The 15,703-nt window shown below is 34.4% G+C and overlaps 1 protein-coding gene across 1 annotated transcript; it reads right to left on the bottom strand.

The window, feature by feature from the left end:
* Positions 1-778: 778 nt before the first annotated feature.
* On the bottom strand, positions 779-15,703 carry LOC125654698 (caveolin-1-like). Its single transcript, XM_048884722.2, has 2 exons — positions 15,610-15,703; positions 779-1,229 (listed from the first exon to the last, which is right to left on the bottom strand). The coding sequence occupies exons 1-2, from the start codon at positions 15,664-15,666 to the stop codon at positions 897-899; spliced, it is 390 nt and encodes a 129-aa protein (XP_048740679.1). The 5' UTR covers positions 15,667-15,703; the 3' UTR covers positions 779-896.

Raw genomic sequence — 15,703 nt, 5'->3', positions numbered from 1 at the left:
ACCTTGTCATGTTTATACAAAAACTAGTTATTTAACGACGGTAGGAGTACATGTCCTTTTCTGAATATTGTAACAGAATATATCATGCAATATACTGCGTTAAATATTTACGGGAACTTTTTAAATACTTGGTTATTTGATATCTATTTATCCTATAATGGATTTGAATTGTTTTATGAATACATGTACATTAACGTTTATTTTCATTCTCTGGTCCGTCAGAGACATTTTCATAACAGCGTGCATTCACAGTTCCAATCAAAGAAAGATAACTTTCTTTATGTACAGGACTTTCTCTATCATTTTTTTTTCTAATTTCAACGAAGGAGTGACAATGTATTGTCATTTTGCTTTTTAATACTGAATTTGTGACGTCAGAGTTCGTATGTTTGAATATTCTATAATCGAAGTAATAAGGTAGATAATGAATGGTGACGATAACGAACTATAATCAATACAAAACAGAGAGTTGGGAAAACACGGACCCCTGGATATACTATATTTAGTGATATATTTAGTGATATTTGGTTTTGTCTCGGATCATTGAAATAATGATTTCTTGTACTTGTATAATATACATGTACTTAGGGTGGTATGTTGACCATATATGATCTGCAATACGCGTTACCGTACTGTCCGCTTGACTAATAGTTTTTAGGATACTCGCAAATGACTTATGGGAACATAAAAAAACGAAAAGCATTAAAATAACCAAAAAAAAAAAAAAAAAAAAAGAAATAAAAAATCAAATAACAACAAAGCAACAGCAACAAACACAGGAAAAACAACAAGATTTATTAAAGAAGACAAACTTGAGTGATAGGAATTTGTCATATTGTAGAAAATCAAGAATCATTTCATTCCGAGAAATACCACGGGATATACTGTTGTAACACTCATTTTCTCGTAATAGAAATATTGCTGAATATCAAACCGATTGTTTCGCAGATTGGTGTGAGTACGCAGGCAATAAATGTACCAAACAACTTCTGGTAACAGCCCAGATAGACACTGAAAACCCGCAGGCAAGGTGTGGTGCACCAGACCTGTTCAAACGTGATGAAAGCAAACTCGCAACCGCAATAGAGAGCGATAAACATGCCACAGAGCGTCGTCATCAATCTGTAGCAACAATTCTTGCTGCAGTTGAAACAACAACTACTGCATCGCCAGACACAGTCGCAGCTGTGAGCGCCATTGGGTTCTGCCAACACGTCCTCAAACGACACCTGAAGAACAACAGAAAAATCAAATTACTGACGAAAAGCTGAAGATAAGGAACAGTGATGAATCTCATAACTCCTATAAAGAATAAAAAATTAAGAATGGGGCAATGACGGATCCCTGGAAACGCCAGAGGTGGAATGTCCTTGGAGGGGTTTAAACGTGTTCTCTTGACCGGGTACACCCTTTGTGGGCCCTTACATTAGTACGTGTATCTAGAAAAGGGCTTACTATTGATACGAAACACATGTAAGATTATATCGGTAGATCGAAACGACCTGAATTTAATATAATAATTTTCTGGTCTGGTGACTGCGAGCAAGTGATTGAATTTTGAAAGAAAGACGGGATGAAATAAGCCCGGGTTCGACGTATATGTACATGTATACTTCCGGTCTCTATACATGGTATTCAAACCGTATTTCAATATGAAGAAATATCAGTTTCTACTTTTTCATCAGAAGAATTATTTCGAGAGGTGTGTCGAACGAACTGCTTTTCCTTTAGAATCACCATATAAAATGTACGGTACCTCAATCGCTAGAATCATCGCGTTATATTAACATTCACTGCACCCTTTTCTCTTAGATTTATGTTTCTTTTGAAATTTACATTATTTTCATCATACACAATAAATGCATATTTGTTGCAAACTACTTCGATCCGCCTTTTCAGTACCATCTGTTGGCGCAATCATTACCAAATATGGAGAATTGTTAAGGTCAGAGGTTGCATTGGCTGTTCCGTTTAAAGTGACAAAATGGTACACGATATGATGTTTCAATACTAAATCTAGTTTATATTTTTAAAAATACATAAAAATATCGATATATTCAATGTAAAACTTATACGGTACCAATTTTGATGCACCAGATGCGCATTTCGACAAATAATGTCTCTTCAGTGGTGCTCAACCGAAATGTTTGAAATCCAAAATAACTACTAAATATAGCCAAAAACAGCGTGCCAAAAAAGTAAAAAATAAAATACCAATTAGTGCAGAAAAATACACGGGTTATGATTTTTTTCTGCAATGCTAATTACCTTCATCACTCTATAAAACAACAAAGAAAACATTGTAATGTTTGAATGAACAGTATCTTATGGGTTTAAGCAGCGGGCGATATAAATATGAGCCGTACTACACCTATTTTCTCAAAATAAATTGCAACTTTCACGTTGATTATGCGAAAATAAAATTATCTTTTTATCTTCAAGGATTTATATTTATTTATTTTTTCCATTCTATTTCTAAATATTTATACCTCAAAATTTGACATTCTAATAACGTCAAGGGTTTGACGTAATCGGAAGCAATAGATACATGTATTGATTTATAGTACAAAAATGTTACCGACGACCATCGGAAATTTCGAAAAAATACTTAGAACACTTGTTTTTGTAATTATGTTTATCAATAATATGGCAATGCAGATTACAAAACGTCAATTATAATATGCTTATAAGTAGACAAACTCAACAATTTTTGTATTGACAAATTAATGTATCTGTTTGCTTGAGAAATACTCTGTACACGAAATGATTTAAAATAAATACACTAACTTATAGATGTACATTTACTTTAATAGTTTTCATGCGATCACGTAGCTTACATGCTTAAAACGATGGATTAAAAACACATTTTAAGATGTTCTTGTCTCTAGTGTATATACATTCAAATATTACATAACAGACCCTTAAAATCCTGGAAAGTTTTGAATAAAGGCACTTATGGTAAAGAGTATTTAAGATTAATCAAAGTACTGAAAGTATTGAAAAGCGCTTAGCGGGCTTCAAAAATTATGTCTGTAATGTCAATGAGGAGAAACAACAGGAAGGGAGTTCATGCACATTTTTTGTTTATTTTCACACACCAAAATGATACATTTTCTGTAAGGAAATAAATACAGATAAGGATGAGAAATAATGTCCTGAAACTGTTAAATATGTTGAAATATAAACTGTATATCATGTTGGTAAACACAGTTTTAGTGATTATGATAATTTTAGCCCAACCTGTCCCGTGAACCAAACCCCACCCGTGGGATTATGAAATTTAGAATTTTGTAAAGGGCTACCTGTTCCTTTGAAATATCTACATGTATTTAGTCTTAATTTTGGTATCAATATCATTAGAGAAGATGCTACATTTTTATTGAAATGTTTTACACATAAACACTATCTACCAAGTTTGGTCCCAGCCTGCAGTCAGAACCTCTATCTCGAAGACCATGAAATTTACAAAACTCTATACATGATATGCTTGTTTGTAGGCCCCCGTCATAGCCAAAATTTAATCCTTAATAAATGTTGAAGAAATTAATGATTTCATTATCATATTCATAATGTCTTATTTTCTTTTGATTTAAAACAATATCCTGTGTTTATGGTGTAAAGAGGTCATCTAAGTCACCATGGAACAATATTGATATTTACACACCATAGATATATTAAAGAGTGGAAATTCACATGCAAAATATCTTTCTTGTTTAAAAGAACTGGTCTGAAAACCTTTCGAGAAACACGCGTTTTCCCCATAACTATCGTGTCGACGTCATACCTCCGTATATATATAATATACACCGTAGATAGGGATATACCAACAACATATAAAAGCATATACAGTGAAACCTCTCTAAACCGACCCGCTCTCCGACGGAAAAAACGTCCGGTTTGCAGGGATGGCCGGTTAACCGAGAATTTGCATTTAGAAACATTTTATCTCAATATTCACATAGGCACTGTCTTTCTTCTGGTGATCTATGATCAATTATCGGCGGAGATCAAATTAGTCCGCATGTACCTACAGGTAATTATACATGTGTAATTAACAAGAAATATTCTCACTGAAATCGTCTAACTTTAATCTGGAAATCTATAACAGGATTCTGATACATAGAGAAAACACAGAGGCATATTGGAAGTCCTGTTACCTATATTTCTTTTTTCATTTACATGCATTGCTTATACATGTATCATTAACAATTTTCTTTTGACGTTTTTAAACGTTTAGTAGTAAATATGAAATTTTAATTTGAATATTTCTTAAGAAATTTAAGTCTATGGAAACCAAGAACATTAAGTTATATTTTAATAATTCTTATTAACAGTCATGGGTTTGGTTTTTTTCAACTACCGCTTATATCAATACGATAGAATGGTGCAACAATATGGCGTTTGCTACTGTATTCATTCAATATGTTCCTAACTGTTTCTTACATTTTGTACGGAATTTGGAAAGGTCACTTGGTTTAGCCAAGTGTCACTTAACACCCTTGAAAGCACAGGTAAGCAATAGAAATTAAATAGGCCACTCGTAGTTTTCACACCTCCGGTCAATGATTTTTTCTAGTCTTCACAAAGTGGCCGGTATGATAAGGCTAAATTACACATGTTTGTTAACAAATGTACTCTAAAATGTGGTTGATGTCCGGTTTTCAGGGGTGGCCGATTTTGCAAGACTTTCTTTGTAAGGAAATGTAAAGCTTTCTGCCGGGACTTTAAAAATCGGCCGATATTCAGGGAGAACCGGTTTTCTGAGGGGCCGGTTTGGAGAAGTTTCACTGTACTATAAATTAAAAAAAAAATCTACTTAAGATTTGAGCAGAAAATTAATTTTTTTTCCTTCAGTTTCTATTGTTTACAGTGCTTAACTAAAGCATTTCTAATGTTCCACCGAAATTGGAATATCAGTCTTTATGTTACATGTGAGATACAGTACTCACAATTCTTTGTTATGTAAACAAGGCTTGTGCCATGTTTTTGTTTACATATAGATCGCTTGATAGAAAATAACAGGTTTAAAACAAAATGAGATGTACCAAACACTAGAAACTATTTAATTGTGTTCCGAATTAACTCGTAAATTGAAATAAAATCTGCTTTAAATGAAACTTACTTGTACAAGGTGAAGATAACGAACAGTGATCAATCTCATAACTCCTATAAACAATACAAAATAGAGAGTTGGGCAAACACGGACCCCTGGACACACCAGAGGTGGATCAGGTGCCTAGGAGGAGTAAGCATCCCCTGTTGACCGGTCACACCCGCCGTGATACCTCTATCCTGATCAGGTAAACGGAGTTATCCGCTGTCAAAATCAGTGTGCCAAGAACGGCTTAACAATATATATCAAGCCAATGTAAACAAACACATGGTACGAGCCTTGTTTACATAATAAAAACTTGTGAGCGCTGTATCTCCCAATTGCCTCAACAACTGACATTCAATTTTTTGCTGACCATTAGAAAAACCTTAGTTAAACATTATAAAGATAAAAATGTAAAAATATAATTTGAATATGTTCAGCTCTAATCGTGTCCCTAATTCCTTAAGTCTATATACATGTAGTACACAAAAACACAGCTATTATTCATTTAAGAAATGAACATCACTTTTGAGCTGTTCATGGTCAGTATGAACGGATTTGGATTTGAGGCAAATTCTGTGAATCACGCTAGCGATTCACAGAGAATTTGCCTCAAATCCAAATCCGTTCATATTGACCATGAACAGCTCAAAAGTGATGTTCATTTCTTATATCTATATTCATTTACTAAAACACCGTTTGTTTACATTGCTTCTCCTAGCCTCTGTCACAGTAGTTATTGTGACGTATGTCAACACAGACATGACGTCACATTTCGTCTCACCCTGCCTTTTATGAACATTGCAAGGTGCAGTGTATTTTGGAGGTAGGAGACCGCAAGATTGGAATGATAATCCACGTAAGTTTACAATCTTAATCCAAAGGTGTGACTTGCGAGATCTTTGTAACAGATGTTCTATTTTTTTCAAACCATTACGCTCTCTCGGTCGCGTGCTTTAAAGGGACTGGTTCACAATTTTTGAAAAAAATGTTTTTATTTTTGATGTTTAATATTAAAAGTATAACATTTTATGTTGACAACCAAAATTTTAACCTTCTGAATGCAAGAATAAAAGCTATATTTTAGCCTTAAATATGTGTTATGTAAACAAAGACTCGAGTCTTTTTATGTATACAAACAAATAAGTGACATATCAATGTTGCAATATAAAGCATCTTAATTTTGCATAGTCGCACATTTTAACTTTTAGATGAAACATTTTATCCGAAGAATGCTTGAAATGTGAAAATTATAATCAACTTAGATCGATATCCATTTCTTTTAAAAATTTCGTAAACAATAACATACCGCAATCTTTGTTTACAAAACAAATAATGAACTCTATAAAATGAGCTTCCGTGATAATGTACAACCTTAATTTTTATGTGAAATCTTTTAAACATATTACACAGTAGATTTTGATTATTAAAAGTGAAAATTAAAATTTTGGAGAAAATCGTGAATCAGTCCCTTTAAATGTCTACAAATTCATGTCTTACGAAATTATACAGTGTATACTACATTCCCAAAATAGCATGTACCTATTAACATGTTCAATACTAAATAAACATTATGAAAAGTGGTTCATTCCTAGATAATAAAATCCAGAGACCCTCTCTTTATATATATATATATATATATATATATATATATATATATATATACAATCTTGAGTTAGTAAATATAACTTTCAACATAAAAATCGTTGTCTCACACGATATATATAAGGTATGGAAGCCCATAAATGTGTATAATCAATAAAAAGAAAGCACATGGATTACGTTTGAGTATGCAATGTAAACATGGGGGAAACCCTGATAAATAATGGCTCGACTATTGAGAATGTCATTAAAAACAATAAACTAATTTATGAATAATTTAGATTAATGAATTGTATTGATATACAATTGTAAAATAGATAAAAATATATTGTCATATGTAATATTGAACACCTTTTCAATTTTCAGCTTACTTATAAGGATATCACATAAGACAGAGTCCCAAGAATAATAAAGGCATATATTGTTTACTAGCTTTAAATGGTGCCTTGCATGGTTTCTATTGCTGGTGTTATAATAATTTACAAATATCAATTAGTTACTAGAAGTACAACTTGAGCATTGACGAAGTTGCGCCGAATCTTGAGTGAACTGTAAGACTAAGAGACGCTCACTCAATCTGTGTTCACAGTGACACTATCAATACTTTTCCCCGCCCATAAATGTCTGTTCTGTAATGAAGAAACTCAAGTACAAGGAAAAAACTCAAACTTGTTAAGTGTGTGACAAAAACAGTAGAAGCCATTTAAAAAACTTTGCATACAATAAAAGTGACTATAACACAATGAATTAGTTGGTTGATTGTATATTGTTAAACGTACTGCTCGAGAATTTTTCACTCATATGGAAATGTCACCATTGCCAATGAAGGGCTGCAAAATGTAGGTCTATGCTCGGCGCTTAACGCCATTGAGCATGGAGGGATCTTTATAATGCCACACTTGCTGTGAAACGAGACCTCGGTTTTTGCGATCTCATCCAAAGGACCGCCCCGTTTAGTCACCTATTACGATAAGCAAAAGGTAATGAGGATCTATTCTAACCTGGTTTCCCACAGGACAATGATTTTCTTGCCCCATTATTCCCCTCTTACGAAAAGCAAAAGGTACCGAGGACCTATCACTTCTAAACCAGATACCCACGGGACAACTATTCAGTAAAGTTCAGTATATTGATTTGTTTGCTAAAGGGGGAATGTTTTATCCAACCTGTAGAAAAACGTACACCAAGTCCGATGATCTAAACAAGTCAGAACCTAAAATTGATATAAATCTTGAGCAACAAGGAAAGGTATTTGACTTTATCCGAATATATGGAGATACATATCGTGTAGAATTACTTTGTGGTTTAAAGTATTACAAAGCTCAGAGAGAGATACTTGTCATTTATCCCGATTCATATACTAGTAACAGCGATTACAAATCCTGAAACCTAAATAAAAAACACAAAGAAAATTTGGTAGCAAAATTGAATTTCGGAAAACTCCAAAGGCGAACTTCTATAATCTGCATGTGTTGCTACTGAATTGAGTCTGCATTTGCGTTAACCCTTTCAAGTCAAAGAATCTACTATGATAATCAAAAGGCAGATTTCTGACTGCCACAAAATTGCCATGCAATAACTTACCATCATCTCTGAATACATGTGTATATAATATCTCATTGCATATCTCTCTCAAGTCGTATAAGACATGCCATCTTATTTTCAATGGCAAAATGTTTCCCAAATCGTACTCTCAGGACATATGTGTCTCAGCTATGGATGGCAAATGGATATTACCTAAGCACCTGACGTTTAAAATGACTGTGCACCATCTAACGAGAAGTACTCAGTTAATTACACTATCAAACAGGTTATGTCATTGTAGATTGACTGATTGTATCTTGCTTAACGTCCCTCTCGAGAATTTTTCACTCATATGGAGACCGGTGAAGGGCTTCAAATTTAGGCCTTTACCCGGCGCTTACGGCCATTGAGCAGTGAGGGTTCTTTAGCGTGCCACACCTACTGCGACACGGGACATCCGTTTTTAAGGTCATCTCCGAGGACTCGTGACATTCACACCTGATGCCGAGCGTTTGGCATGGAACTGTCACTACCTGCTGTAACAACTTAGGTTTGTCGCGGCCGGTTGTAGAAGTTACTCACAGACTCAAGAGTTTGAAATACTATTTGCAATGCGATTATAAATTCTGGATTAATATTGCATGCAAGAATATCCCTTACTAATAACTCAGTAATTAATATACCTCACCTTAATGTCAAACAACTTGATATATAAACAAGGAGTTAAGTTCTTTAATGCAAAATACATTTTTGCAAATGTCCATATTGCGTTTGCAAGATTCTCGAAGTTTTTCCATTTTTAAACAATACTTTAATTACAAATTTCATGAGTTTGCCCCAAAACTTGAAAAGGTCCCCTTGCATTAATGTCAAACAATTTTTTTTTCACAATTCAAGGGTTACATACTTTCAAAAAAGAATTGTTTTCAAAGGTTCATATTATTTATAAATGATCTGAAGAACTTTTCCATTTTTCGGCAATTTTTAAAGAAAAAAAATCATGTTTTAGCCCCAGAAGTCGTAAACATCCCCAATTATTTATGTCAAACATCTTGTCAATTAAAAGGTTACATGAGTTCACATAATATTTGTTTGTAAATGTCAATGACATCTATATCGGATGTGAAGAGTTTTTTCCAGTTTTCGGCTATTATTTTTACAAATTTTTGGTTTTGGCCCCCAAAATCTAAAAGGTCTCAATGTTAACAATCTGATTTATAGTTAAAAGATTACAGACTTTCAGAAAATAATTGTTTTCAAATGTCCATGTCATCTATATAGGATCTGAAGGAGTTTTCTATTTTTCGTCGATTTTTAAAGAAAAAAATCACGTTTTAACCCCAAAACTCGTAAATGCCCTCACATATTTATGTCAAACAACTTTTTATATAAACAAAGAGTTATATTCGTTCAAAAAATACTTGTTTGCAAATGTCAATGACATCTATATCGGATCTGAAGAGTTTTTCCAGTTTTTTGCTATCATTTTTACAAATTTATGTTTTTTGCCCCAAAACTCGTAAACGCCCCCACGTAGAAATGTCAAACAACCTGATTTAGAATCTAGGGACTATGTACATTAAAAAATACTTGTTTGCAAAAATCCCTAGGGGGTCCCCCATTACCTTTACTAGCCCATGGTGTAAACCTTTTACACTTTCTTACTCCAAACAGTATTGGCCAGTAAAACTCTTGCGTACGAACACTTCAATAAACAACATGTGTTCACTAACCATGAAAAAGTCCGTGCATCTGAGTCGGGTACTATCCGATATTGTTAAAAATATCACTTTTATCGATTTTTTAGATTTTATAATAATAAACAATAATATACAAAAATTATACTTAATTTTATAATGCAGTTTCTTTTTTCCGCTAGTATATATTCAATTTTTCAACATCTCGGGCTATTTGTCAGCCGTTGATTAATTCACTATGACAAAATGAACACAAGCTGATACTTTTCTCTCTTTGAGGTAACTCGGTTCAATAGAGCGTAAAATGATACAGGGATGTTTCCTTCCGCGGGGTTTTAAAAATTAATACACAAATAACAGACCTTTAAGAACAATGGATTTTGGTCTGATTTTTACTCGCATCTGAGACATCCTTGCGTCCCAAATAAATTTTCTGCTTTCCAGGACGCAGATTCTTAGTGACAACCCTGTAATTCTAAAGTTTATTTATGATAAACGAACTATATTTCAGGACTACTGTTTATATAGCCCATGCGGAAATGAACTTGCACCATTGAGACCCCCCCCTTTCCGATAATATAGAATAAACTTTCATTTTAGGAATGGACCGTTTTCCTCCTTGAACATTTTCTACATACATCATGAAACACCCTTATTAAATGAATTGAGATTGACCAGATTCTCTTCTGATCTTGTGACATCAAACAAGAGGCCCATGGGCCACATCGCTCACCTGAGTCACCTTGGTCCACATCAGAAGATTTTCCATATCTATTTGCATGTAAAACCGTAGTCCCAATTATGGCCCCAAACCTTCCCCTGGAGGCCATGGTTTTTGCAAACTTGAATCCACACTATGTCAGAAAGCTTTCATGTAAATGTGAACTTCTTTGGCCCAATGGTTCTTGAAAAGAAGATTTTTAAAGATTTTCCCTATATATTTCTATGTAAAACTTTGATCCCCTATTGTGGCCCCCATCCTACCCCAGGGGGGCATGATTTTAACAAACCTGAATCTGCACTATATCAGAAAGCTTTCATATAAATCTCAGCTTTTCTGGCTCAGTGGTTCTGGGAAGAAGATTTTTAAAGATTTTTCCTATATATTTGAATGTAAAACTTTGACCCCCTATTGTGGCCCCATCCGACCCCCGGGGGCCATGATCTTAACAATTTATAATCTGCACTATATCAGGAAGCTTTCATATAAACCTCAGCTTTTCTGGCTCAGTGGTTCTTGAGAAGAAGATTTAAAAAGATTTTTCCTATATATTTGTATGTAAAACCTTGATACCCCCCTTGAGGCCCCATCCAATCCCCGGGTCCATGATTTTAACAAACTTGAATCTGCACTATATCAACAACAAAAAAAAAAACAAACAAAAAAACCCAACAAACTTTGACCCCCTATTATGGCCCCATCCAATTCCCGGGGGCCATGATTTTAACAATTTAGAATCTCCTGAATCAGGAAGCTTTCATATAAATCTCAGCTTTTCTGGCTCAGTGATTCTTGGGAAAAAGATTTTTCCTATACATTTGTATGTAAAACTTTGACCCCCTATTGTGGCCCCATCCGACCCCCGGGGGCCATGATCTTAACAATTTATAATCTGCACTATATCAGGAAGCTTTCATATACATCTCAGCTTTTCTGGCTCAGTGGTTCTTGAGAAGAAGATTTTTAAAGATTTTTCCTATATATTTGTATGTAAAACTTTGACCCCCTATTGTGACCCCATCCGACCCCCGGGGGCCGTGATATTAACAATTTAGAATCTGCATTATATCAGGAAGCTTTCATATAAATCTCAGCTTTTCTTGCTCTGTGGTTCTTGAGAAGAAGATTTTTAAAGATTTTCCCTATATATTTGTATGTAAAACTTTGACCCCCTATTGTGGCCCCATCCGACCCCCGGGGGCCATGATCTTAACAATTTATAATCTGCACTATATCAGGAAGCTTTCATATACATCTCAGCTTTTCTGGCTCAGTGGTTCTTGAGAAGAAGATTTTTAAAGATTTTTCCTATATATTTGTATGTAAAACTTTGACCCCCTATTGTGACCCCATCCGACCCCCGGGGGCCGTGATATTAACAATTTAGAATCTGCATTATATCAGGAAGCTTTCATATAAATCTCAGCTTTTCTGGCTCTGTGGTTCTTGAGAAGAAGATTTTTAAAGATTTTCCCTATATATTTGTATGTAAAACTTTGATCCCCTATTGTGGCCCCATCCGACCCTCAGGGGCCATGATTTTAACAATTTAGAATCTGTATTATATAAGGAAGCTTTCATATAAATCTCAGCTTTTCTGGCTTAGTGGTTCTTGGGAAAAAGATTATTAAATATTTTTCCTATATATTTGTATGTAAAACTTTGACCCCCTATTGTGGCCCCATCCGACCCCCGGGGGCCATGATTTTAACAATTTAGAATCTGCATTATATAAGGAAGCTTTCATATAAATTTCATCTTTTCTGGCCCAGTGGTTCTTGAGAAGAAGTTGAAAATGTGAAAAGTTTACAGGCGGACAGAGGGACGGACGCCGGAATACGGGTGATCAGAAAAGCTCACTTGAGCTTTCAGCTCAGGTGAGCTAAAAATGTTCATAGATTTCCTACGATGTACTCGCCAGATTGTTTACAAAGTACTCGCGATTATTTTTAATATTTTTTCCTCGTTATAAACACCAATAAAAATGCATTAGATTTCTTTTCCATACAAGGTATTAAGACTTGTAGCGTTAGCTTTTTTTTTTTTTTTTTTTTTTTGATGTTCATGTTGTTCGCACGGTACTTATCGGAGACAGAACAATATAACATTGTGACGTCAGACTATACTTGTTCGCTAGAGGACTCTGACCGTACGACTTCCGTTATCTGGATTGCCCCTAATAAGCGCTCGCTAAGGGATAATAGGGGATTTTCGAGTTCTTCCGTTCCGTGCGTATTTTGTGTTTTAGAACCTACCTAAGTCACTTGCTATGGCGATTTTCTTCCGGTTTAACTAACAATTGTCAGACGATTTCGTTCATTTATTTTACTCACTGGTTTTGAAACCGAATTTTAGTACCAGTCCCATTGGTTTTTGGCAGAGGGATGTAATACGGATTTACGTAATAGAGGATAACAGGCACGTGACGTAGCATCGTTTTTCATGGAATGGTGCTCAATATTTGTGAAGATAAATCATGGCATAATAACTTTCAATAGCTGGTATATGTCTTCATTCAATTTTCCCCCACAATTTTATTGATGATTGCCGACAACTCAGTCATTCAGTCAGTTTTCTTTACCGACCGGCGATTGATTTTCAAGAGCTTGAGATCATTTTTATTATGTATATAAAACAACAAATTTATACCAATTGCAAGCTTACATAGCCTTTGTATATTACCTTTACGGTAAAAAGAACAAGGAACACTTATCTGTAACAAAAATGTCTTTAGTTCGATTATACTTACATAGAATAATCTTCTATTTTAATAGGTTGTGTATACACTTACACAAGACTTAGCGTATTTACGTTAACTACGATAAACCGGATATGACCATGCCTAAAAAAGTATGACGTAATAGTGACTAAATGCAAAATAAACACGGATATGGAAGAACTCGAAAATCCCCTACTGGCAACGTATATTACGCACTTCTTAGCGACATCGATCGAGTAGAGTAAAAAAATGAATAAAAAACGATCTTGCGTATCTTCCTCCCTGTTCTAGATATCCATCTACACATGAGTTGTGAAAGAATATTGTTATCAATACCTCGTGAAAGTCATCTTAGATTTCACAAATACAGAAATGCACTATACCCTTATTCGACGGCTTACAGGTTTAGGCAAATTTGATGAATTTTCTGATTTGTATTTTATACATTATCGGTTCCTAAAGTGTTGCTTTAAGTGAAATTGTAAATAGAGTTACATTTGAATTAAAAATAACTGCAACAACTTTCTAAATACGGCGTGTTCACCAAGTAAAGTATGTAGAAATGGATTCTGTCAAAGAGACTACAGATGTACTTATTCTGAGAATTGGTGCGTAAGATATGGTATCTTCTATTTCGTCAAGCACTCAATATTTTAATATCGTTAAGAAGGGAGGTATGTATGGCATGTCAAACGTTGCAATATTTAATTTTTTCCATTTGTATTGTATAATTTTCCATTTGCTTTGTATAATTTCCATTTGTATTGTATAATTTTCCATTTGTATTCTATATTCTACAATGTATATGGAACCGGTCGCGGTAGTTCAGTGACATACCCTTTCGTTCGTAACCGTGAGGTCGCATGTTCGAGTTATACACTGAACTCGTGTCATCAAACCTTAGACGTGTGCATCAAACCTTGGGCTTAAATATAGTTAATACTCCCCCATTCTACAGCTGCAATCTCTCACCAGAGGGCGTATTACGCTGCGCTACAACACCTCTGTCAACGTCTGAATGTCAAGATTCTTGGCAAAACTTATTTCGACCTATTGCATCATAAAGTATGATTTTACAAGTTTTAGTGTTAAGCTTAAAATCTTACAGTAAGTTCACAAAAACAACGAATTCCATGATTATTCTAGTATTATTGGATGGATGAATATTTATATAAAACCTTTTAATTCGCTCAGGTGTCTCATATTTACCAGCCTCTGCGTTTATAAAATTCAGACAAGTGTTTGATTTGCTTAGATATGATCATTACAGTTTGATATGCTAAGTTAGTTTTAATACGTTTTGATATGGATTTTTAGACGTTGACAGAGGTATTAGTGGAACGTAGCGGGAACGATAACTCTGGGTAGAGATTGCTACAGCTGGTGACCGCTAAATATAAGTGGGACCTAAACTAATGAAATCCTTCGTTACAAATCAAAATAAACAATTCCTCAGATGCAATACAAATGAAAGATTTTGCAATGCAAATGATAATTTTACAATGCAAACGTAAACATCATATAATACAAATGGAAAATATAGAATACAAATGGAAAATTATACAATAAAAATGGAAATTATACAATGCAAATGAAAAATTATAAAATGAAAATGGAAAATATAAAATACAGATGGAAAATTATAGAATACAAATGGAAAAGATCAAATATTGCAACGTTTGGCATGCCATAGGTATCAATTATATTTAAATCTGTGTTATAAGAAATGTTTTTATACAAAAAATCCTAAATATCTGATTGTTAACAGTACCGTTATTTTTTTTTATATTATCCGAGTTGTAACTTTGGTAAAAATGTCAGTCGGACCTAAATCTCGAGAGCTCCGTGTGCATCAACAATAATAATGAAGTCTTGACTTGGAGGTAGGAATCTCTCTAATACATGCGCATGCGAGAACTGTTCACAAGAAAATTTATTATGCCATTTTGGATGATGCTAGTGATGAAGCAACCACCTGGGTCAGACATCTAGTCAAATGGTCCAAACAAGGGGTTACAACAAGGGGTTGAGAGGAGTGATCTGGACAAGGGATCTAGTATAAGGATTTAGACAAGGAATTTGGACAACACCTATATAAAGGGATTTAGTCAGGGGATTTAGACAACGTATATAAAACAGGGATTTGTACAAGGGATTTCGGGAAGACCTATAGAAAGGGATTTAGACGAGGAATTTAGACAAGACCTATAGAGAAGGGATTTAGACAAGCGATATAGACAAGGGATCTCACCTTGATATGGTCATTGATGTCGTTAGGGTCCCTGATATTCATATCCAGATCCGGCATGTTGCTCTGATCAAACTACAAACATGTAGACCACCTT

This window comes from Ostrea edulis, chromosome 7 (genome assembly GCF_947568905.1).
Source record: "Ostrea edulis chromosome 7, xbOstEdul1.1, whole genome shotgun sequence".
Classification (NCBI taxonomy): domain Eukaryota; kingdom Metazoa; phylum Mollusca; class Bivalvia; order Ostreida; family Ostreidae; genus Ostrea; species Ostrea edulis.
Note: the sequence above shows the minus strand (reverse complement) of the source record. Positions and strands in the feature narration are given on the sequence as shown.

Coding starts and splice junctions, on each gene's coding strand:
- LOC125654698 (XM_048884722.2), bottom strand. CDS start 15,666: ATGCCGGATCTGGATATGAATATCAGGGACCCTAACGACATCAATGAC. Junction 1,230..15,609: donor ACATCAATGACCATATCAAG/GTGAGATCCCTT, acceptor GTTGTTCTTCAG/GTGTCGTTTGAGGACGTGTT.